Source organism: Kogia breviceps, chromosome 9 (assembly GCF_026419965.1).
Source record: "Kogia breviceps isolate mKogBre1 chromosome 9, mKogBre1 haplotype 1, whole genome shotgun sequence".
In the NCBI taxonomy this organism is placed as follows: domain Eukaryota; kingdom Metazoa; phylum Chordata; class Mammalia; order Artiodactyla; family Physeteridae; genus Kogia; species Kogia breviceps.
In genome coordinates, this window is record NC_081318.1 from 74,336,455 (window position 1) to 74,363,077 (window position 26,623).

The 26,623-nt window shown below is 40.1% G+C and overlaps 1 protein-coding gene across 1 annotated transcript in view; it reads left to right on the plus strand.

The window, feature by feature from the left end:
* DNAH11 (dynein axonemal heavy chain 11) overlaps positions 1-26,623 on the plus strand; it is a 312,578-nt gene that overhangs the window by 182,067 nt on the left and 103,888 nt on the right. The window contains 5 exon segments of the mRNA XM_067042643.1: positions 666-789; positions 1,215-1,357; positions 12,791-12,952; positions 22,397-22,630; positions 25,738-25,884. Coding sequence (XP_066898744.1) covers positions 666-789; positions 1,215-1,357; positions 12,791-12,952; positions 22,397-22,630; positions 25,738-25,884 — 810 coding nt within the window.

Genomic DNA, 26,623 nt, shown 5'->3' on the forward strand with positions numbered 1-26,623 from the left:
TGACCATACTTGATAATCAGCAGTATTCATAGCCCACACTATGGGGGGGGGGGGAGATACTTTTTTTTTTTACAAGCACGAAGAGATTTCTTCCACTTTGGATCAGATTATGAAAATAAAATATGATGGGAACACAGTCAAGAAACTCTGACGTGTTTTTAAAATTTTGCTTTTGAGTTACAACAGTACTTACAAATTAGTACTTAGAGTTTGTGGCAAGTGCTATTTTAAAGCAAAAAAAACCAAATCACATGCTTTCAATATTACTAAATAAAACTAACTGCATAAGTCACCAGCCAATGAAGTAGACAGCCATTGAAATGAGCCAAAAACTTCTTTTAACTGCATTGCTTGACAGTGGCGTTACTGCATTCACTTTCACTCGAATAGAAGGGAGTTGTTTCTCAGGAGCCTGTTTGCATCTTGGGCTCCATTAAGCCACAAACATGATGCTCATCATTATATGCCAGAAATGGAGGTGGCATCATGCTGTTTGCCCCCGTAAGAAGATGGTCACTGTGAGGAAAGGATATGTAAACGGAGGAAAGGACAGCACACAGCCCTCCCACTGTAGTGCCTCAATTCTCCCTAGCCCTCGCACACACACTCCCAACCGCACACCAGCATTTTAGTACAGCGTGAATAATGGCCTCCTTTCCTTACAGGTAGATCTTGCCAATTTGTACATCAGAACCGGAGCCAAGAACATGCCCACTGCGTTCCTGCTGACAGATGCACAGGTTCTAGATGAGAGCTTTCTCGTGCTGATTAATGACTTGCTGGCATCAGGTGATTAAATCAACACATTTCATGAAAGATCTTCCCCAAAGACTAATGATCTGTAGTTTCAGTGAACTTTAAATAGAGATAATTTGCCTTTGAGATGTTTGCTGGGACATTCTTTGGGGAGAAACCTATAAAGCTAACTAATTTGAAGTGTATTCTTTCTTAGTCTGCTTGCAGATGTGAGATGCCTTGGAGAGGCCTTCAGTGAAGTAAATGTTATTCCTACATGTGCGAGTTTAGTGGGTGGGTTCGTCATAGCTTGTCCTCAGTGTGTTGTGTGTCTTGTAAATGCAAAAAGAAAAATTACGTTTCTGTTTCAAACTCTTTATCGTTAAAGGTGAACTTTGTATTAGAAAGCATTTCAAGTCATGTTTAAAATTTAAATTGTGGCAGTCTTTTAATAATTCTACTCATTCCTTTGGGGGCAGGAGAAATCCCTGATCTGTTCAGTGATGAAGATGTAGACAAGATAATTTCTGGAATTCGTAATGAAGTTCATGGTCTGGGCATGGTGGACTCCAGAGAAAATTGTTGGAAATTTTTTTTAGCCCGGGTGCGACTACAGCTGAAAGTAAGAAACATTTGCTTTACTTGCATTTAGTTAAACATGCTGTTAGAACTCTGTTATGGTTCTGTTTCGCAATTCATATGACAAGTTTGAATTCCACTCATTCATTTTGTAAGGACATCCAGTCATTCATTTTGAAAGGACATTTGCATTTTTCCATGAGTATCTAGAGGGCACCTTCTTCAGGTTTCCTGTGATGCTGGGCTCCTACAAAGCATTGGTCTGAGCAGATTGCACTATTCGAGTGAGCTGAACATGGTCTCTGTCCTTGAGGAACTTACACTATTACAGGAGACAAGAGACACCACAAATAATGGTAGTATGGGACCAGTGTGCATGGTGCTGTGTGATTCCAGAGGAGTACAGCACCCTTCCTAATGGCACTAGACCCTCCCAAAGGAAGTGATGTGCTGTGTGTCAAGTGTGGCTTGGAATTCATGGGGAAGTGATGGGGTGGGGAAGAACTTTCAGGGAGAGGAAATAACATTTATATAAGAGTAAAGGTGGAATGCACGGTGCATATTTGGAGAAACCCCAAATAGCTCTAAATGACTGGGATGGAGAGTCCCTGTAGGAAGAACCAGGTGGATCAGTCTGGGAAAGTAAATTGGGGTGAAGCAAGGGTGTTTTAAATCATTAAGGGAGCAGAGGAAGAGTTTGAGTTAAGGAAGTGACTATTATGTTAGTACTTCAGGGCAAATAATTATGGCCTATCACTCAGACAATCTGAGGCTCAACCCACGGTTCCTCCACAGAGACTACTCCATGCTTTAGTGTAGCATATAGGGATCTAATATAACCAAATAAGAGCAGCAAGAAGGATGAAGTAGTAGAACAAGAAGCCCCTCCAAACTCATGGCAGAAAGCCAATTTTAAATGCTAATATGGAAAATGAGACTTCCTAGTATAGTAATGCTTATTAACCTAGAAAAGTTACTACTTTGCTACTCCTTTTAGTATTCCACATCTGTCAAGTTAGGAACAGAGGACTTCCCTGGTGGCGCAGTGGTTGAGAATCCTCCTGCCAATGCAGGGGACACGGGTTCGAGCCCTGGTCTGGGAAGATCCCACATGCCGCGGAGCGGCTGGGCCCGTGAGCCATGGCCGCTGAGCCTGCGCGTCTGGAGCCTGTGCTCCACAACGGGAGAGGCCACAGCAGTGAGAGGCCCGCGTACCACAAGGAAGAGCAGCCCCTGCTCGCCGCAACTAGGGAAAGCCCGCACGCAGCAACGAAGACCCAACGCAGCCAAAAATAAATGAATAAATAACTAAAGTTAGGAATGGACTTTGCGGCTCCTATAGAGCCTGGAGTACGCAGGAAGGGATGGGAAGTGGCATTAGCTGTGAATATACCTCTGTGAGGAGGTTAAGGAATAGAGTAACTATGATTCTTCTCTGCCCTCCTGTTTCAAATTCCACATTGGTCTTACTGAGCAATTCTGGGCTGAGGTTAGAAATCAGAATTCAAGGTTCAGTTGCCCAGAGAGTTTTCTGCCCATCAAAAATGTGACTAAGCATCTGTTGGCCAAGTTGTAACAAGGCCGGGGATTTCTCCCTGTTCCATTGCGATATATTTGGATCAGATTTTCTTTGTGAAATGGGAAAATAAGTAAAATAATAGACTTTGAGCCAGTAATGTAGTAAATCAGCAGCAGTCCAAGTCTGTTGTTCAGAGCAGCAGAATCAGTGTCACCTAGGAACTTTTCAAAAATGCAAATTCTCCAGCCCCATCCCAGAAGTCTTAAATTAGAAACTCCGGGTGGAACCCAGAAATCTATATTTTAACAAACCTTCCAGGTGATTCTGAAGCATGCTGCAATTTGACAACCACTGTTACAAATAATGCTAGCATGAGCGTCCTTTACATGCATCTTGTATACACAGCTTTGCTTGCTTTTGTAGGATAAATTCTTAACACGGGAATTGCTAAATTCAGTAGTCACAGCTTGTAGCAGTTTTAAATTGTGCCTGCGATTTCTCTGATGCTCTTCTGACTCACAGGTGGGATTCAGGTCCCCTCTCCTTGGATCTGGGTGGGCTTATGACTGCTTCAGCTAACCGAGTAGGGTATAGTTCAGCAGAAGTGATGATGAGTAACCTCCGAGGCTGAATCATAAAGGACCCACCTTTCCATTGAATTGTACATGGTTTTTTGTTTATGAGTTCTGTGCATATTAAGCAATTAGGCTTATATATATGTGTTGGATATTTTTCCTGTTCTGTCATTTATCTTTTAAGTGTATATATGGTACATGTTTGTTTATTTGTTTATAACTCTGGAAAAATGTTTAAGTTTTTATCCTAGATTAATCAGTGTTTGCCTTTATGGATTTGGGGTTTCTTACATATTCAGGAAAGCGTTTTTCTCTCCAAGATTTAAAAACTCTTCACTAGAAGCAACTGGAACTCATTTGGGCTACAAATGAGGAGAATGTCCAGGAACAGTTTCTGAAAGCCTCCCTCCCGTGTCAGAGTCCAGACTAGCTCAGTTATCCCCTTACAAACCCATGCTTTTCCATCTTTCTCTCCCGCCAGTGACCACCCTTGCTGCTTCCTGCCTCGTGGTCACATGGTGAGTGCAGTAAGGTTTATATTCCCGGTAGGAAGACAGTGGGGAAGGAGACTTGGGGCTCTCTGAATCAGGAATCCAAAGCTCCCCCCAAATCCCTAAGCTGATGTCTTACTCATCATAAGTGTGTCCCTTGTCACCTCCACCTACCAGGGAGTATGGGGAAGTGAATATTTGATCTTGTCACAAAGGCTTTGTGAATAAAATTGGAAATCGGTTTAGAATAGGAGCAGTATCAGCTGTTCCAGGGCCTGCATGATGTCATGCTTTACATTGAAAACTATGCTACATCTGGAATATATTTATTATTGTTTATGACAAACAGTGAGCCGAGAAGTTTCAGGTTACTTTTTTTCCCCCCAAAAAGATGTGTTTGTATCTCAACACCATGTATTTCTTCCTTACTGATTTAAAGGACCATCTTTATTATATGCCAGATAGCCATGTTAACTGGGTCTATTTCCACATCCTCTACTCTATTTTCTTGTTACTCCTACTGACTCCAGCTCTGTACTATGTAAGGTATGAAAACTTTATTATACTTTTTCGTATCTAGTATTTCATTGCCCTTATCTAGTTTTTCTTTGTTGCTTTTACATGTTTTTAATGTCTAGATAAACAGCAGAATCATTTTGCCAGATTCTAAACACATTTCATTTAAATTTTGGGCGAAATCCTGCTGAAAGCTTTTTTTTAAATTAGGGAGAATTGAATCTTCATGTTAAAAGGTCACATTGCTTTTGTAGAAGGACTATTTCCTTCATAAAATTTTCTACTGGTATATTGTTTCTCTATAGGAGAGCTGTTGATTTTTAGTTTTGTAACCAGCTACCTTACTGCCTCATCAATCATTTCTATTAGTTGGTTGATATATAGCCTGCAGATAATGATATTTTGTCTTTCCTAATATTCTCTTTATCCGTTCTCCTTCCTCACTGCATTGGCAAATCAACAAAAGAAGGTGTTTCTAATGTTTCACTATTACATTATATGTTGGCTTTTGACTCAGGATGTGTATTGTCAAGGAAATATCTACCTATTGGATTCCTTTGCAGCCTCTCTTGAGGTAATTACATGGTTGTTCTTTTTGAACTTACTAATATTCATAGAGTACAGAGATTGTACAGAAGTTTTGCATTTTCATATTGTTAAATCCATCAGGCCTTTCTTTTATGCGTTTCCTGTGATTCTGTGCTTTGGCAGGCCTTACCGAAACCGAGATCAGTTTTATATTTACCTCTGTTGTTGTCTGAGCCTTTTCATAGTCACATTTTTTTGTATGCACCTTGGTACAAGCTAGAATTTATTTTGGAGTTAGGTATGGATCATTTTTCCCTATTGTCACAGGATTACTAATTGAATAATTTATCTCTTCCCTCCTAAAATGAGTAGGAGGATGTTTGTTTGTTTGTTTGTTGTGTTTTAAATGCTAAGGAGGAATAAGATCTCTCCCTCAAATACTTCTCATCCTTCTTGGCCTTCACTTAGTTTGCTGTATCATGAGAAAGATCAGTGGTCAGCACCTTACCCTGAGGGAGAAATGATGCGGCAAAGAAACGGGTCTCCTTTTAGCAAGAAAATGGCAGCTTCTTTCTCTTCATCTGTGTGGATTACCCACAAATCCTCAGAATATTTTCTAAGGAATAATGGATTTCTCTGTTAGTTTCACATATTGTGATATTCACCAGCATGTGCTAAAGACTCAGAATTTCTTGATGCTTCCTTTGCATATTTTCCTAGCTGGGCAACACGGGAAGCTTAATGTGTTACAAGAGTTGGCGAGCACACCTGGCAGGTCAAGCTAAATGATGTGTAGTTACCACCCCATTACCCCTGCTCACCACCCAAACTCAGTTCCTATTTGGAATGCAGGGGTAGTGAGAACCTGTTGGCATGTGAAATGTGACCTCTGCATGCCCCAGGGCAGTGTGCCCATTAATGATGATCAGATGCGTGTCCTCGGATGGGCTGAAGTAAACCGGTGAGTCAACGCCAAGTGCCTCCTCTCCTTCACATCTGTGTACGTGTGCATCCTTTCCTGCATAATTCTCATTTATCCTTAGAGTATAGTACTCTCATCTTCTCTCCTAATAACTTTAGTTAACCTGAAAACTCTTCTTTCTTGCCTGCCTTCTTGGCCATGTGATGCCGTAAGGAAAAGAACCCTTAGTGCATGTAGCAGCCCCTGATTCTTTCCCAAGATTTTAGTTATCTGTGTGTTTGGTTATCCAACTGTCTGTCTGTCTATCTATGGGTGGGGGTATGTGTGTGTAGTTTTTATTTTCTTCATATGGTTCTGTATTTTAAAATTATATATATTATGTATTATATATATACATAAGTATATGTTATATATATGTATATATAGAGAGAGAGGAGACTCATTTTTGATAACATAAGATATATATGTTCATTTTAGAGAACTTAAAAATACAGAACCATACGAAGAAAATAAAAACTATGCTCAGTTATATTGCCTAGAGATAACAACTGGAAACATATTGGTATATTTTCTTCCAGTTTTCTATGTGTATAGATACACATACAAAGTACATACTCAGAACTATGGGTTTTTTTTTTCACATCTCTCACTATTTTCTTTACCTCCCTCTTTGCCTTTTTGATTCGAAGTCTCCAACAGGAAAAAAAAAAGATCAAATGATTCTAAGAGTTTGGTGTATGGAGTGAACTATTTAACTCAAACGTGCTTTATTTTAAATAAGTGTAGGAAACCTTTATCCATTTTTACCCTTTGCCAACTTTCCTATTGGTTTGTTAGACTTTTTATTGATTTATAGGAGCTCTTTATATAGCTGAATAATAGCCATATGTCCATAATGTCCTTGTCTGTTTTAGTGTTGCCAGTTCTTTTCAAAGTTCACCATAATTCTGCTTACTTTGTTTACAATGACTTCTGTTTTACATTTATATATTAGATAAGTCTGATTTTTTACTTCATGGATTTTGTGTGTAAAGGCTTTTTAGGAAGCATTTTCATACTCTGTGGTTACGAAAGTATTATCCTGAATTTTCTTTACATTAATTTATAGTATCTTTAATGTTTAGCCCTGGATTGCCTTGTGCAGTATAAGGTGGCTTTTCTACTTTTTCTCCCCCAAATTGTCCCAACACCTCTTATCATAGAATCTTTCCTTACACTACCAATTTGAAATGCTACCTATATCATATGTCAAATGCCTAAAAATGGGGTTTGCCAGCACCGATGGTGCTTGTTCTCCCAACTGCACATGTATCGAGTTATCACATTGGGTCAGCAAAAATGCAACCACGCTGCTAGCAGAGCAGCAAAGATCATAAGGCAAAAGCCTTGCATAACATGGTTCACATATGGACCCACTTAATAGATATTCAGGCATCTGATTTTCCGTTTTAGAAAAAGGAAAACACTATTATCCGAGGTTATGGGGCTGCAGACTGGCCTGGAAGGTAATGTGTGGGCAGCGCCAGCCCTGGAGACAAGCAGGGCAACTATGACAAGGGATTCTTCTCCTCATATACAGGATTAATATACAGGAAGGGAAATATAGTGGGGAATATAATTCCTACTGTTTTTACTCCTCAAGAATGCATTTGCTCTCTGCTGTCTATTGGGCTTCCACATGCAATTTCTTTATGAATTGAAGAGTTTTCATTTAAAAAAAAAGAGAAGAACTATAACTCCCCAATGAAAAAAATTTTTAACTCATGTAAAAATCTGTACTGAAGAATATACACACATGAAAGGCTGTGGGAATGATTTCATTGCGTGTTACCTAGAAAGAAAATAAATGTAAATATGCATAGAATGTGTGTATGGTGAAGATTCTGTTGAATCTCATAAAAATAATTGAAGTTAAAAGGTTATTAGGTGAGGGGATGATACAGGAAAATATATAAAGATAATAAGGTGATGTTAAAACAATCAATGCGAGGAATCGTTTCTAGGCTAAACCTCCATTCCTGGGAGGATTCTCTCAGTAAGATTCAGATCTTATCAATCTTGAAAAATACTGAGACTTTTGAGGATAAATGCAAACACAAGTTATGGATAGAAGCTTCTGAAGTGAACGTGTGGGAGGATTCCCTCTGAGAATAAACTATATCGACTGGAAAAAAATACACTGATAATAGCAATTCACATTTCCATTACAAGAGGAAATGGACTGAGGCCTGTTAGTGATATGCAAATTAATACATACTTACATGGGTTCTTATCTAAAAGAAATTGAAATGTATTACAAAGCACAATGAAAAGAGGGTTATTGCAAATGAGTCTTAACACCTGTGTAGAGGGGAAAAAAAAAGGGAATAGAAAATTCTATGATATGGATTCCAAAAGCAAGTTCCTGATGTCCAAATATTAGAGCTGTAGAAAATATATAGATGGTGATTCCAGGGTTTGCTTTTTACTTGTGAATATTTGCTTTTAGAAAAGAGCACAGCGTCTAAGGCATTTTTAACTTTATTTTCTTAGCCGACTTTTCTTTCCAATCCACTGCTGGAAACTAACTTAAGCCAATTTGGTCATTTACAATTGTCAGGAACTATTTGGGGGTATATTTCAGGGACCTTGAATACTTGGAGGTAGATGACACCTGTTCGGGAGATGGGGAATGTTCTCCCCAAATCTTCCAATTTAAGATGTGATTCAAAGAAAGAAGTCTCAGACTGAACTCTGGTACACATGGAGTTTATGTGTAGCACATAACTTAAAACAAGTCTTGAAGTCCTAAAATCTGCTCTGTAAACTTGTTGGAAGCCCACCTCTGTCCTTTTAGGAACCTGACTAGCCCTAATTGGAAAGCTCCTTTGAGGCAGATACAGAAATATTTTCATGGTAAGATTAAGCTGATCTTCTCATTGGGATCACATAAAAATACAGAAACTTTCTATACACTGTTTACCACAGGACACAGGACTGGTCAAAATCCAAAGTCTAAAGAGTCAAGGGGATTGCTCGGCTACTTTGAGATATAGCTTTTCCTGTTTTGTTCATAGAACAGTAGAGGTGCAAGTATAGATATTTCTATTTTTCTAAGATATCTTGAACACTACTCATTTCATCATTGAACAGTCATATCCAGTATTCATGATGCTAACTAACCAACCATTTATGTTGATGAGAGAAGTTAGCTAAGAGCTCAGGTAGCCGACTTTGCAGTGCAGGCTTCCATTAGAATGTGTGAAATGCTGGTTAAGCATCCCGAGCCCATGTGTCTCTATTGGCATACTTCAGATAATAATGATAATAACCAGATAATGGCCCCTACGTTGTAAAATAAGATGAGTATTCACATGCATATTGTAGTAGACTGAAGTATTTCAGAGGTATATTTTACAGGACCAGATGGCTTCATTAGTGACTTCTACCAAGTATTTCAAGAAGAATTAACACCAATCCTTTTCAGTCTCTTCCAAAAAATAGAAGAGGTAGGAACACTCATTTTACAAGGCCAGCATTACCCTGATACCATAGTCAGATAAGGACAACACACAAAAAAGAAAATTACAGGACAATATCCTTGATACATAGATGCAAAAATCCTCAACAAAATGTTAGCGAGCTGAATTCAACAGTACATTCAAAGTATATCATACACCATGATCTAGTGGTATTTATTCCAGAGATGCAGTATGGTTCATCATCCACAAATCCATCATTATGATACACCACATTAACAAAATGAAGGGTAAAAATGATACGATCATCTCAGTAGATGTAGAAAAAGCATTTGACAAAATACACATACATTTATGATAGATACTCTCAGCAAAGTGGATATAGAGGTCATGTACCTGAAATAATAAAGGCCATATGTGATAAGCCCTCAGCTAACATTTTACTCAATGGTGAAAAGCTGAAAGCTATTCCTCTAAGATCAGGAACAAGACAAGGATGCCCACTCTCACCACTCCAATGCAACATAATACTAGAAGTCCCAACCAGAACAATTAGTCAACAAAAAGGTAAACACATGGGGGGATGGATGTGTTCATTGACTCAATGGGGGGAAATCCTTTCACAGTGTCTATGTTTATAAAATCATCATATTGTACACGTTAAATGTCTTACAATTTTAACGATGCTGAAAAAGTAAATTATACATAGCATCACACTCTTTTCTCTAATCACTTGTCTTTCTTATAAATTCTTCGCTATGTTAATCTCTCATGAAATTAGGGAAATGCAACAGGAAAATTATAGGATGATTCCCCCTCCCCCCCACAGTAATGTTCCCTGAGGCAACAACTTGAGTTTACTCCAGGTTGTCTAAAAAGTTGTGGAGACTCTTCTTAAAAAGAGCAGAACAGGGGCTTCCCTGGTGGCGCAGTGGTTGAGAGTCCGACTGCCAATGCAGGGGACACGGGTTCGCGCCCCGGTCTGGGAGGATCCTACGTGCCGCGGAGCGGCTGGGCCCGTGAGCCATGGCCGCTGAGCCTGCGCGTCCGGAGCCTGTGCTCCGCAAAGCGAGAGGCCACGATAGTGAGAGGCCCGCGTACCGCAAAAAAAAAAAAAAAAAAAAAAAAAGAGCAGAACAGCCAACGCTTTCAAGGTATTAGCATAGGCGCTCAGAATACTACCCAGGAAAGCTGGATGGAGAGAATTTCTGTGCTAGATTTCTAGCAAAGCTAGAAATTGGGGCAGTCATTGCACTCTTCAAGGCTAGTGTGCTACTGTCCTTTCCCTTCGTAAGAAATACTAATGAACAAACATATTTCTCTAATTTAGTTCCCAGGGTCTAATTTATCTGATAGAATTGAGGTTATTAATGATTATCTAATTATTTAAAATTCTCTAACTTTTCTGCTTCACTCTGTGTATAATAGAGACTTAGATTCTATGAGTGTTTCACCAAATGCAAAATCGTTAAAAATGTAAATATTTCATTTAGGTATTCCCATAGAAATTTTAAGACTATTAGGTTTAAGCTCTGGGTGTCAGAATCACCTGGAAGGCTTGTGGGAAACACAGAGATTGCCAAGCCCCATCCAGAGTTTCTGATTTCCCAGGTCTGGAGTAGGTCCAAGAATTTGCATTTCTAAGCAGCTCCTAAAAATCCTTTGAGAACTGCTGTCTCTTGCCATCTGCCCTCCACGTGAAATTTAGATGGCATTGTGAGGATCCTTATAACATAGGAAAAAAAAAAAGTCTTCAACTGTAAAATTGTAGAAAAGGAAAATAATTCTTTAAATCAGTGTTCTGTATCATCTTTCAATAAATAATTAAGGCATATCATTAAATTAACTCAAAGTATTTTTTCCTGAGGCTCACCACACGGTACAGATACTTTGTTTTCTAACACATTCTTCAGACCTGATACTATGCCAGTAATAAGTGTAGAAACAGAGTAAGTGTAGAAGTGATGGAAATATTTAGGACCTCAAATAAATGATGCTTTCCCCCACCCCCCTCTCTTTGCTACAATTATGTATAAATGAAGTCTCTAAAATTATCTTGAATGAGAGGTAAGTTGGGTGCAGAAAACCAACTTCTAGGACATTAAGGAGAAATACTCATGTATGGGGAGACAAGGCTGTTAGGAGAAACCTAAACACTGAGATTTAAGTGAAAATTCTGCCTTGTAACTGAGGCTCGTTAACTTAGCATATGCAATATTACAGCAATTATTCAGTTTGTAACTAGACTCTTGAATATAAAAAATAAATGATCAGTCAGCTTATGCATTGTTGAAAATCATTTTAGATCTTAGGATTCATCTCTTGAGTTGTTGAAGAGCCATAGTATATAAAATTAATATGGTAAAAACACCTGTTAAATGAGAATATATGGTTTCACATATTTTTATCATTTTTATGACATGAATTTTAAAATGCTATGTGGAAAAAATATATCCCTTGAAAAGTGATTTTGTTAGTTGCCTTATCTCAAAGTGTGAGAGACTTCATTGAAAGAACTGCAGAGCTTTGTTTCATATCATCGCGTGCAAGCCGCGTCTAGAAAAAAGGAAACCAAGACTCATCCTCAGACCTTACCCCAGTTGGCATCAGTCTCCCCTGTGCCCTCAAGTCCACAGTGACTTGGGAAAGAAGGCAGAGGACAAAAAGGGAGCTCCCTAAACACCTCTTTTGTGCTGGTACTTTACACAGGGCACCACATCTGACGAGCCCAGAAAGGATATTCAGACCCACCAGACTCCTGATAACCTGCTTCCCTCACTGAGCTTCTGTGACACATGTCACAGCTGAACCCAGGCACTCCTGACAGAAAGCAGCCCTGTGTCACTAAAGAGAGTATGGAAACTTTCCCATTTAACTCTTAAGTCATTAAATACTTAAATAAAGCTTTGAAAACTTAAAAATTTCTCATCAGGATCATGTATAAACTGAAATTTTTACTCCTTTAAAAATGTTAAGTATGAACTCCAGTGAATGTATTTTATTTTAAATGGAAACAAAGTTAACATTGAATGTGATAAAACGCTGTTTTCTTAAAAGTATCTTACACAGTTTTATGGAGACTAGTGAATTACAGAATAGGAGACAGAAGGTGAAAGTCTTGCTATTATTTTATCATAGAGATTTGGTTTTTATTTTAAATTGTCATAATGTAACTTGTGTGATAGAAAAGAATGAATTTCCCACTATGCATGATGATCATCAAAAATGTTTAGAAGGAGAGGGGCCAATTTTAAGGAAAGCACACAGCAGTGTTTCTATATGTTCGTCGGGGCAGGTTTGTAGTTTGATTAGCAAGGAGGTTCATGTTGCTTTCCACTCTGTGGTGCTTTAGGCTAGTTTAATGTCACGGTTGGCTGCACTCCTTTCTTTCATCGTCCAGGGTCGCGGTGTAATTCTTTGCTCACTCGTCATCCTCCTGGTTTTGCCCTGCCCCCGTGTCTCCACAGATCATTTTGTGTTTCTCTCCGGTTGGTCACACGCTGAGAAGTAGAGCTCGGAAGTTCCCAGCACTGGTTAACTGCACGGCTGTTGACTGGTTCCATGCTTGGCCCCAGGAGGCTCTCGTCACAGTCAGCAGGAGGTTCATTGAGGAAACCAAGGGAATTGAGGTATGCCGTGTCAGCCTCTAAATCTCTCTGTCTCTCTCTCAAACACACACACTCTCACTGACCCAAGTCCTCAGTAAATAATTTCCAAAATACACCTCTTAGCAGAAAGATGTCCTTGTTTGTTTAAGATGATAAGATCATCTTTGTGAGTTTACCTTTTACGGAGTATGATGGCTGATCTTTTCGTATCCGGTTGAAGTGCATACACACACACAGACACACATACACAGATACACACAGACACACTAACACAGACACACATATACACTAACACACACACACAAACAGTCACACATACAAACAGCATGTGAGTGAGTTCTTACTCATCCACTGACTCACCAGAAGGCCAGGATCATTCTTACTAGCATCAGAACAGGACTTACTGTATATAAATCCTTTACATTCACAACTAAACAAAAAAGTGGGCACCCATAGCCATGCAGTGCTTGTTCTTGACAAAGTAAGGCAATTCATTGTGATTTTTCTCATTACGGTATTGATAGGTGAAAAATCAGCCCCCATATATTTAGCAATCACTAACTCAACTAACATATATGCTTCTTTGTTTTATGGGTTTATGGGGATTTTTGTTTGTTTTTTTTTTTTTGTGGTACGAGAGCCTCTCACCGTTGTGGCCTCTCCCGTTGCGGAGCGCAGGATCAGCGGCCATGGCTCACGGGCCTAGCTGCTCCGCTGCATGTGGGATCTTCACGGACCGGGGCAAGAACCCGTGTCCCCTGCATCGGCAGGCGGACTCTCAACCGGTGTGCCACCAGGGAAGCCCTGTGTTTATGTTTTATAGATTATGTTTGTCATTTGCTCATGTTGAAATTTCCACCTCCTATTGCATTTTTTAAAAGTTGCATGAAACAAAAAAATGAAAAAAAACTTCAAGCCTTCAGATTCAAAGAGAAAAAGGAATGTATCAATAGATATGAAGGTTTCATTTAGACCTCCTAGAAATGAAGTTGTGCATCAATCAAGCACCTTTCTGATTGGATAGTTTGGATGGATGGTGATTGTGAACATTTCCTAGGGAGGTTTGTCTACTGATTCCTTGGAGTGATAAGGCGAAAGGTGCCTAGAATAAGTCAGGCAGGAAGAGTGATTCTCAGAGCCAAAAATAAAATCAGGGATATTTAAGGAGTGATGGCTGTTTCCAGCTGAAACTTTGCTGTGAACAGGGGCAACCTGCCGTAGCCTCCTTTCCTCCCAAAGTCGTAACTGCTGCTTTTCCAAAGCAGTCCTTTCACATTTTGTTGAATATTATATCTTTCGGTGGCCAGATGGTTAGAAATCTGGGCATATTTACTTTTTCAATTAATTATTTGTAATGCAGCTAGCTTTATTGCATATTTATATTTATATGTATATTTTATATACATAATATATACAGCTTTATCATATATCGTTTATTGTATTTTCCAAAATGTCTATTAATCTAATTACTTACTGATAGATTGCCAGGGAAGAACTGTCATGCAACATCTAAAAGACATATGATGGGGTTTTATCATTTTCAAATACCTCCTCTTGCTTTCTTTTCTCCACACACACACTTAAAACATTTCTATAAATTAATGAAAAAAATGAACTCCTCTATTTCACTGTTTTCTTCATATCCAGAAAGTTCTTTCTCTTGCCTGTCTCTACACTCACCCCTCACATTGAATGAACTTACCTAGACCTTTAAAACAACAACATCATCAGGATTTCGGGGGTAAAGAGTGAGTAATATTAATGTGTGGTTCTATTTTTTTAAGTGATATTCACTTTCTCCCACTGGTTGGGGCGCACTGCAAAGCTCTTCTTACATTTAGGGAAATATATGTAAATTTGTTCCCACGAACAGAGTGGTAGACTGTCACAGGAGTGATTGATTTCTGTCTGAAATGCTGTTCTCCACATTATGTGTCTTCCTCAAGAGTCAGAGGAACCCCATTTTGTGGAGACTAACACTAGCATTACATAAAGTCTACCAGAAGTGTTTTTTACTTTAAAATCTGGAAAACCATTAAATATGACAAATAATGGTCACAGTTACTTACACAAATTTCTTCAGCTATTGCTAGGTCCACTGCATTTCTGGAATTATGTAGGGAATTACTTTGTCTTCTAATAACTACAAGAAGCATTCAGAATACCGATTTACTAAGAGGAAGAGAGCCTGTATGTATCTTTGGGTAGCAAAATTTTGTTTCATCCAGTTCATTTGATCAGGCTGGCTTGGTAAGGAAGAGAAAAGGACCAGCGTGCTTTGTTTCTTAACGTTCATTTCTCAAATGGGAGGAAATCAGAGCCGGTCGTGTGGTTTAATTTAGTGTCTGGCACAGTGCTTTAAGCCCCTTGCCTTTGCTGCTGTGGTGCAGACTTTCTCCCGTCAGAGTAGGTGCCACTTAGAATAACAGCTCCTCCTGAAGGAGCTTTGATACACCAGTGACCATTGACATCTACTGGATGAGGCAGGACTTGCATCATTTTAAGTCCAGAGGGCTCCTCGCACGTCCTCAGCTCTATTTGGTGGTGTCATGATGCCTCCTATAGGACGCTGGGTGCCAAATGGGAATTTAAAAAGCACTTTCCCATTTCTATGGAGCTGAATTATACCTGGAAACAAATTAGTCAATTTCATTCCAGTGCTGTGGAATGAAATTTCCCACCTTACTAATTTGTTACTCAGGAGCAATAATTATAAATCAGAGTGCATCAAGTCCATGTTCTTCTCCACATGCATGGGGCCTTTTCAGTAGAGGTCAAAAAGAGCTTTTACATTTTTTGAATGAGCCCTAATTTGATCACTTTCTTAGTTTTAATTTCGACCGTTAAGACTGAGAGTTGTCAGCATAATTTAGCACTTCTTAATTATTGGCCTCATTTGCTGACTGTAAGGTACTTACACAAGGTGACCCACCCCCCCTTTAGCCACAGAGAAAGGATTCATTAAAGGCAAGCGGTTTTGTGTGTGTTGACATATAATTTTCAGGTAGTACAGACTCAGCACCCAGGGGTGTGGGCTGACCAAGTCTAAGTAAATGTTTGTGCTACTTTTCTGTTACCTGGTATTGAACTAAAATGAGAGCTGACAGAATGACCAAAATAGTTTGACACTGAAGTATCACCAGGTATTTATCTGAAGACGTTGTGTCAACATACACTCCTCATAGGTGATTTGGAAATGGAGATGAAAAGACACAGTGTAAGGAGGGAGAGGATACCCTCCGGCCATCCGTGAGAGTTGGGTTACAAATGATAATTGGGAGGAGATCTTGTTGAGAAGTATATGGGTCCCAGTTAGGAAAATTCAGGAAAAAAAGGCAGGAGAAACAGGTGCTAAAAGATAAGAAATGGTACTACCCTGGTGGCGCAGTGATTAAGAATCCGCCTGCCAACCCAGGGGACACGGGTTCGAGCCCTGGTCCGGGAAGATCCCACATGCCGTGGAGCAACTAAGCCAGTGTGCCACAACTACTGAGGCTGCGCTCTAGAGCCCGCGTGCCACAGCTACTGAAGCCTGCACGCCTAGAGCCCGTGCTCCGCAACAAGAGAAGCCACCGCAATGAGAAGCCTGCGCACCGCAATGAAGAGTAGCCCCTGCTCGCCACACCTAGAGAAAGCCCGCGCGCAGCAACAAAGACCCAACGCAGCCAAAAACAAATTATTTTTTTAATGAAATGAATAAGTTCTATTTTTAAAAAAGATAAGTAATAGTTTTGATTTTTCAAGTCAAAATGAATAATCGACCTACTTGAAAGCAGGGCTTGATGAAAAGAGAAATCATTGAATGGAAGTGAAAAGACAAGCTCTCTGAGGAGTGAGATTTGCTTCGGAACAAGTAGAAAAAAAAGATCTGGGCAAGATGGAAAAGCCCATGCCCATCCTTTTCAGTCACGTTGGCCAACTGGCAAGTAAAAATTCTCTGTCCTTTTGCCTTGATACTTCAAGATAGTTACACAAGCTCAATATCATCAGCTTTAACAATAAAATGACTATTTCACATGCTGCCACCTCTTCCATCCAGAACTTGTTGAAGGTTTGGCAACATGGGAATGGCATATTCTCCTACCATTTTCCAAACCAATCATGGGAAAATGTCCACTCAAGGAGGAAAGTTATTGTACTGCTGTATTTCAAAGACTGATCTCATGACTGGTCTCTGGCTTCCTTTTAAAACCTTAGGCCAAGCATGAAGCATAGGAAACAACACTTTGTTAGTGATAGGTACGTTAGCAGCAGCATTTCTGTTAATGATTTTAAGCGCCGTTCTTGCTTTGAAATATAAGTGAGGGTTATTCAGTATGAAGTTCAAAAGGGGAACGATAACCTTGTACAATAGAAATTCTATGAATTTGTGAAAAAATATCCTCTTTCTGAGGAATCATTTTTAAAATGATCATTTCTTAAATCATTTTAAAAGATTAAGGCAAAAACAAGTGCAACCAAATTTCTGTTGAATCTGCCTAAATCTCATACTGGCTTCAACCTATATTCAAACAGAGAAAAGGCCCAGGTGGTGGTTAATATATTCCTCATTCTTCAGCCCTCTTTCTCCTTTGCACGTGCACACTAACATACTGTTTGCTGTACATTTCTTGCTCCGTGCATGTTACTTAAATTTAGGATAGAATTGCAAAATGCAATAGAATGCTGCTTTCCAGGGTTTTTGCAGTTATGAAAACTTTAGGAATCCCCTCTACCCGGAAAGTAGGGTCCAGTTTTTATAGCTGCCCAGGAACTTGGACATGATGTTAAGTTGAAAGTTTAGCTAAATCAAATGGAGGCATCACTACATCCTAGTTACAGCTTTGTGGCTTTCCTCCAGTGCTGGTCTCCCCAGATCCATCTCCTGCCTTGTCTACTTGCTCTGAGAGGGGAACCTGGGCTCCATCTTACCTCCCCATGCCTTTAGTCCTCAACTGTGTCTTTGTTTTAATGTTCTGTCAGTAAGCCATTGAAGGCTACCTCTTTCGAGGACTGGAAACTCATCTGGAAGATTGCTAGCTTATGCTGGACTTAAACTTGCCTCTAACCCAGGCTTGGTCTCTAACGTTTAAAGACAAAAATAAAAAACATGAACAAACTAACAATAAAATGCCTTCACCAAAGTAGCGAACAAAAACAAAAAACCAGCATGTAATTTAGAAAACTCTTTGGCTCTGCATTTAACACTTGTGGCTGCTCTGTCTGGTGGTAATCTTCCTGGGACTACTGTTGGTACTATTACCATCACCAAGAGCAGGTTAACACCTGCCCTGCGTTCACCTGCCCTGCATTTGCGTTGTTTCCCACCTCATTACCAACCTTCTAAGCAGGGACCACTGGTTTCCCTGTTGTACAGGTGAGAGGCTGGCAGCCATAAGTGCAAGATCCTTGAGCAGGTGAGGGGCCCATTTGGCACTTTCATGCCAGAGCTCATATTCTTAAATCCTGCTCTGGAGTATTGCACAAATGTTTGCCTCTTCGGAAGGAGGAATAAAAGGAAAGGAAGACAAGAAATAGAGTAAAAAGGAGTGAGGAAAGTCTAACTGTTGATTTTTGTGAGCAGTAGAAAGTATAGGGAATGCAATAACTTGCCCAATTTGACAGAACTGGAAATCTAACCCAGGTCCTAGGATTCAAACCCCGCATCCCTGGCTGCCTCCACAATTTTTTCCTGGGAGCCTATTAGCACTATGAGTAGTTTAGGAGAGGAGCTCAAATATAATACTGCCATTTTGTGCGTTATTAAATTTTTGTTATTTAATAAACCAAACTGGACTTCCCTGGTGGCGCAGTGGTTAAGAATCCTCCTGCCAATGCAGGGGACACGGGTTCGAGCCCTGGTCTGGGAAGATCCCACATGCCGCGGAACAACTAAGCCCATGCGCTGCTACTATTGAGCCTGCGCTCTAGAGCCTGCGAGCCACAACTACTGAGCCTCCTCACCACAACTACTGAAGCCCGTGTGCCTAGAGCCTGTACTCCACAAGATAAGCCACCACAATGAGAAGCCTACGCACCACAACGAAGAGTAGCCCCTGCTCACCACAGCTAGAGAAAGGCTGTGCGCAGCAACGAAGACCTAATGCAGCCAAAGATAAATAAAAGTTAAAAAAAAATGTGGAGGGTAAAACTTTAAAACTTAAAATATATATATATATATAAAAAAATAAACCAAACTTACAACCACAGTATCTAATAGATTCTCTACTTTGACCAGACCCAAAAGGAGCTATAAAGTACAAATAGGATATATTGGGAGTCTGGGATTGTCATGTACACACTGCTATATTTAAAATAGATAACAAGGACCTACTGTTAAAAAAAAAAAAAAAAAAAACAGAAAAAATGAAATTTAAAAAATAGATTTGGAATTATTGAAAATTAACATAGGTATTAAATATGTACAGTTTTATATTTTAATTATACTTCAGTAAAGCTGTGAAAAATTAGCATAGAAATAATTTCTGAGATAAACTACCAAGATGGACAGTAGATGTATGACATTATATGTTACAAAATTATCCCAAGTTGAACTTGAAAGGGAGGGCTTCCCTGGTGGCGCAGTGGTTGAGAGCCCGCCTGCCAATGCAGGGGACGTGGGTTCGAGCCCTGGTCCGGGAAGATCCCACACGCTGCAGAGCAGCTGGGCCCGTGCGCCACAGCTGCTGAGCCTGCGCTCTGGAGCCTGCCAGCCACAACTGCTGAGCCCACATGCCACAACAACGGAAGCCCACGTGCCTGGAGCCCGTGCTCCACAGCAAGAGAAGCCACCGCAGTGAGAGGCCTGCGCACCACAACGAAGCGTAGCCCCCGCTTGCCCCAAGTAGAGAAAGCCGGTGAGCAGCAATGAAGACCCAGTGCAGCCAAAAGTAAATAAATACATTTATAAAAATTTTAAAAAACTTGAAAGGGAAACTTTTTTTAAAAAATCTGCCTCCTTTCCCTTCCTTGAATACAATACTCTTGAAAGACTGAATTCAAAAGTACAGATGTATAGTCATCTTTGCTGGCCTTGGGAAGGTGTAAATTCCTATGTAACGCTTAAAGTGTTTGATTTCATTCTGGCCTCCAGGCATTGGTTTTCATTCAAATTTTGCTGTGATTTTCAACAACGGGGACATGCTGGGCATTTGCTTGAAGAGTCAGGTGGCCAGGGTACTTGGTGTGTGCAGCGATTGCCCCTACTGGAGAACCAGGACACCAAGTAGAAGAGATTTGTTTGTGTTTCTGTGCTTACAGTGAGCCACCACAGAGGGTAGAAATTAAACACTTTTTCTTAATGTGAGGAAAAAACAGTTTCTTCTTTGCATTCGATTATGCATTGGCTTCAACAATGTTTTCCAAAGCATCTTAGAGAGGAAACCTTGGATTTATAACCATTGGATACTGGCACTTTGCTTATTTTTATTTTTGCTTTCGCCGTGATTGGCTGTAAATTGACTACAAATGGGATCAACCGGTTTTCATTAAGGGGCCAAATGTAGCAGGAATGAGGTTCTCCACTCCCAGCTCTAAAAGTGAAAAATACAGCATCACATACCCATCACTGCAGCCGCACCAGCACCGGCAGCCATCTCCTCCCGGGTCACCCCCCACCGCACACTGCCACCACCCCCCAAAAGAAAACTGGAGATAAATGAATGGCAGAATAAATAATTTATGCTAATGAAATTACTGCAATTAGTAGTTCTACAATGACCCTTTTAAAAGCCACAGCTGTTAATGTCAGGAAGTGCTGTCACTACTGACCTTATCATAAGAGAAAGTGACAAATTGAGAATGCAGGGAAGACCAGTCATCAAAGAGGTCTGTTCTGGAACGATTAGAGTTTTCTGAAAAACAGTGTGAATTACAACCAGCTGCTCCCTGGCTCTGCAAGTCTCCCATGCTGTGCCATTTTGTTAAGTCCGATAACAATAGTTATTTTGCCCCATTGAGACAAGTTGTCTCGGGCCACTTCCAGCTCTACCGGAAACCACTTCTTCCATCGGCGATTTACAAATGAAACTGTTGTTAAAGAAAGCTTTTCAGGGCAGCCGAGGAGCCTCCTCATAAGGATCATGGTTGGGCAGAGGCCAGGTTTTGGGTTTTTTTTTTTCTTTTCTGCAAGGAGGTTGCACTTGGCTGGGGACATATTTATATTTTAGAAATACACATGCTGGCTTTTAGTCTCATTAAGACAACACAGGACAGGTGTGAATTTCTGCCCGTGTTTATATTGTAGTCAAGTTCTCTAAAAAATAAAATCCCTAAGGGGATATGATTTATATGGTGTTGCTTCCTTATAAATTTATATTCTGAATTTACTATTTGGTAACGTACAAACGTCTCAGATCTAGTAGAAACGAAGAATATTCAGGATTTGTATCATTCTGTATTTAACTTTTGCTTTAAAAACATTTTCGTTATTAGTGCAATAGATTTTTAATATGCTGAACAGTCCGGTATGTACATATTTTACACCCAGTCAAGCGTTTTCCGTGAGGTTGGAGAGCCAAGTGTTTAGAAATTGCTTTGGAGCCATTCTTCTACCACAAGAATCGGCCTGTCTCTCCTCGCACCCCAGGTTGTGATATTAATGGCACAGGTTTGAAACGTTTAACTGCATCACCAGCCACTTGTGTGCAATTTCCCCAAAGCTGTCTGAGCTTTATTGACAACACTTTGGTAAATTATGTGTGACTTTCCTAAGAGTTGGTGTAGCTCATTTAATTCATATTAATTGATTTTTAGGCTCCCGTTGATTAATTGAACCTGGTTCATCTCCTACAGAATGCAATAAATAATCATTAAAATGCAGGAGATGTGACTCCACAAATTAAAAAGGGAACTACTTCAGAAGTCAGAGAGGACAAAATGGAAAGAACGTCTAGTGGGGGGTTCTCCAGTAAGTCTTCAAAGTAGAGTTGCTCAATTTTTTGTTTGTTTCCAGATGAGAATACATATAATCATACTATTTTTCTCCCAGGGGCAGTGACTTTTATACCTTATCCTCCAGTTTGTTTCCACATGAGTTCTTATAAAACTGTGTATTTCTCAGTTTAACCTTTTTTTTTTTTTCAGTGACTGTTGGTTTTCTTTGGCTGATGTTTAGCTTGAAAGCAACACCAAAAATACTCTGAGTACTGTGTCTCAATTTCTCCATTTTCCCTTGCACACGCTTGATAAAAATCAAGTTGTGAAAAGCAGTGCTTGTGTTGCATCTTGGCTTTCGGGTTTGGTATGTGGAGCACATATAAATCCTTTGGCCTACTTGGCAAGAAGAGGTTACTAAGCTGGAGGGTTTCTTGTCATCTCTCCAACATGTGGACATCTCTGAAAGACTCAGTTTTCCTAGAAACTAAGCTCTTCTGGCTTTTAGAAAATAAATACTGCATAATTTCACTGATTTTTCTTCTTTTATAAATTTGCATTTTTGTTTTCATTTGAGAGAATTTCATGTGAATTGCCATGTGTATGTTTCAGCCCTTGGATAAAGATTCTATTAGCCTCTTCATGGCCCACGTTCACACTAGCGTAAAGGAAATGAGTACCAGGTATTACCAGAATGAGAAAAGACACAACTATACCACCCCAAAGAGTTTTCTGGAACAAATATCACTGTTTAAGAACCTGTTGAAGAAGAAACAAAGCGAGATATCCCAGAAGAAAGAGCACTTGGTGAATGGCATCCAGAAGCTAAAAACCACAGCCTCTCAGGTATGACCAGGGTATGTTACTACTGAGTGAAATCAATGCTCCTAAAATTAAAAAATACATTTGCTTTTGAAGCAGCATTTTAACCCACTTGTATAAGATGCAAAGTGCTAAAATTTACAGTTTAATGATACAGAAAACACACAGATCCTGCTTTCCTAAGGCTGAAAAGGGATCAGCCAGTTACATTATCACAGCTGGTTTGGAGAGAGCCCTTCGGTTGTTGGCCTGACTCTGTGCCGGGCAGTGTTGAGATGTTGAACAGAACAGGCACAGCTGGTTCCTCTCTTCTCTTCCACTGCTTTGATGCTCTGGGCTTATCATCAGGAACTTTGTCACAGGACAGTGGAAATCAGATCCCTCTTGGTCTCAGATTCTCAACCCCCAGTGAAGGCAGCATTTCCTGGCCGATGCTGTGATAAAGGGTGTTGTGATTGGGGTCCCTAAGTATAGCAGTCTTTTCTGGCCTTGGTGTCTGATCTGCTCCCTTTAGCCACTATCTCTCTTAGGTGAAAGCATCCAGTGTTGCTTTCATCCTCAACCATAACGCCTCCACTACCTTAAAGGATGGCACCTCTAACCTCCTGGAGTCAATCAGGAGAGAATTAGCATAGGATGTTAATCATGTGTGGGTATGCACACATATTATCAGATTTTATGGTTAAAAATCAAACAAGTTTATGAAGTAGGTGTTCGTACTGAAATTTTACACATGAGGCTTCAAGAGTTGAAGGCCACAGAGCCCATGAGTTTTGAGTTGGAGCCCAGATCTTTGTAAAGCCCATAGTTCCAAGCTGCCTCTCTGTGACTGGTAAAAGAAATTAGAATGAGAGAAGACAAAGACTTTGGAGATGGGCCAGCCAGGCTCTAGAGCTAGAGGAAAAAAACAATCCTCACTGGTGGTCACCTCAAGGCCAGAAACTCCCGGGGCCTTTTCAGAGTACTTGTCATCAGGTTGTACACCCATATGATTTTCAAGAAATTGAGCCAGTTTTCCCCCCAAGAGTACTGGTGGCCCATCCATGCCTAGGCTGGAAATGAGACAGAACCTCGTTGGGGGAGTGTATGTTGTTGACTTTCACCCTGAAGGACTCTCTGGCCATGTCCTTCAAGTATGTCTGAAGGCCAAAGCATCACTTGCCTCTTTCCCCCTTCATTTCATACACCAGGAATGGCTCTTTGGTGAAACACTGTGATCTGTGCTGAGCAGTGAGTGGATGGACCACGACTGGGAAAGAGAAACTGGAGTGAGGAGGTTTCCACGACAGTTTCTAAGACTGAGTGTTGCAAAGAATAGTTGCTGTAAAACCCCCAAAGAATATATTCTTATGTGTGCATCTTTTCCTTCACTTTCAAAGAATGTCTTTCTTTGCTTTCTCTCTTTATATATGTTTTATCTTACTCTTTTTGCCTTCTTTCTCTTTCATTTGTCTTCCCTCTCCTTGTCCCTCCAGTTCCATCTCACTTGAATCAAAATGCTTTTCCCTAGTAAAGACTTTTTGCTAGGAGTCCTTTTAAGCTAAAAGTGGAAGAGATCTGTGCACTTATGTCCCTCTGAATGATGACCCAAAATGAGCCTGTTGACTTTGCCCCAGGAAATGACAGTGTTGGCTAAACTGAACTCAATACCGGTGGGGCCTCTGCCACACTGCGAGAGTTTTCTCCCCAAATGACAAAGACTAAAGCAACGGGGCGTAGCATCCTGGTTCATCTCAGTGGTGGCAGCATCTCAGTCACAGAGAAGAAGAAGAGAAAGTCTGTGGTTTCCTGACAGTCATCTCAGTTGTGTGTTGTTGAGCTGGGGGTTGGGGAGAGGAAGAAAGAAAGGAGGTGTCTGCCATGTTCACAGCTGTTTGGGGTGGGTCTCCTTATTCCCCCTCGGTTAGAAACAATAGGCAGAAAATCTGAGAAGATATACAAAGCCTTAATGGAAGAACTACTGATGATTTCTTGACATTAGGTGTTTCTGCATGTGGTTGGAATATCTAATAGTACCTTAAGAGTTTTTAAAATCGATTTATTATGAAGAGGATGCATAGTCTCCTATGTGGACAACCAGAAAGCCTGACAGTGTAAGATCAGGTGGTGTGCAGAGCAAGATGTCTTCATCTTGGAGCATGTGCCCTTGCAGCAGTCCTGCAGAGCTGGGTATCCATGCCGTCTGAAATATGTCCAAACTGTAGCGCTGTTCATGCATTGCAGCAAAGCCCTAAACCCCTTCTATAGCCAGGTAGCCCCTCTGCAGATTTCGCGTAGGTCATAAGAGAGAGCCCAAGTGAATTCTCTTCATCCATAAGGCTCACATCCAGGGCTTGAGTTGCTTTGGGTATTTCAGACTTAACAGCTTCCTTAGAGACTGAAATCAGGGCTTGAAATAAGTTTCCTTCTAATCTCTTGGATGATGATTTTGATTATGGCCTAACATGTGACTAGTTTCACACAGCTAGAAAGAAGAGAGAAGCAAACATCACTGTGCAGTGTGACCCTGAGTTCATAGAGATGCTAAAAAAATCAGTCTTAGCTTAAACTCTAGTAGTACAGGTAGCAGTTACAGTACCAGTTGTGCCTTTTAGGGTAGAGTATAAATAACCCATGTTGGCGGGGAGATTACAGGCGTCCTTGGGTATAGCAGTGGAATGTGGTTCTGCAAGATGAAATTCCTGAAGTGTTTTTAGCAATGGCGTCAAAATAAATGGTTGTGATTGTTCTTTGTGATTAAAAAAAACAAAACAAAACAGTAATATTTATACCCCACAAGGGGCATGAGTGACACATGCTCGGGTGACATGGGCTCAGGTGGGGACAGCTGGTGGCGCTTCCCCGAGCTGAGAAGATAAATGTCTAGTTGGTGCTGACATAAGTTAATGACTTTTTCCACAAGACCATTGGAAAACATTTTTCTGTTGATTCCTGTGTTTTTAAAAAATGCATTTTTGTTTTTTAAACACAGGGGCTGCATTTTTTCACATGGAATTAAAGTCGAATCAGGGTAGAAAAAGACGCAAGATAGAAATTGTGAGGCATCCCTGAATTCACTTAAAAAAATAAGCTATATCTGATGTTTGTTGTTATTGACACAGGTGTCTTCAAAGTCTTGACTTTTCCTTTAGGTAGGGGATCTGAAAGCCAGACTTGCCTCTCAAGAAGCTGAGTTACAACTGAGAAATCACGATGCTGAAGCTCTGATCACAAAGATCGGGCTCCAGACAGAGAAAGTGAGCCGGGAAAAGGCCATCGCGGATGCAGAAGACGGAAAGGTCAGGCTAATTCCACCATTTAGAGTACAGAGCTATATTTAGCACAAAATAAACCTTTGTAGGTGAACAGTTTTGAACAACTTCCTCTGCAGGGAATGTAAAATCTAAAGAATTATTATAGTTACACATGTAACAGCATTTCACACCATGATTACCACTTGACCTTTCTTTACATTATGCATTTTCCCAACCTTTTAGCTCTTTTAATGATATGAAAGAACAGTAAATACTGAGTTCATTCAAGCATATAATGGATGTGGATCTTGAACATCAGGCCTATTTGTAATACAGTAAAGGTCAGGAAGTCACCTCCGAGGTTTCTAAAGCTTTTCAGTTTTTAGGCAAATTGAACAACTCAATTGTTAATAAAGCCCATTCCATCACTTTGCAAGATGCTTTTCGAATTTTGCATTTTAATAATACAACTTGAGTTTATTATTATATCCTAAGGTAAATTTGTTCTTTTTCAGTCAGTGGAGGCCCTGGCATTCTGTATGATGTTTTATTGTTGGAAACAATTACTTTTAAGATTATATAGATTCTGCTTTCTTTGTACTTGGGTTTCCAGTAATTCTGAAATAAATATAAGTTATATTGTCATCTTCTCTTACCAAAACTTCAGCTACAAGTAGAAGGTATTTTATTTTTGGGTATCTCACTTCCCAAAAGAACTGTAGCAAACAGAATGATTACTAAATAGTTGTTTAAAAATTGAATGACTGTATATATGCAAGGTCAG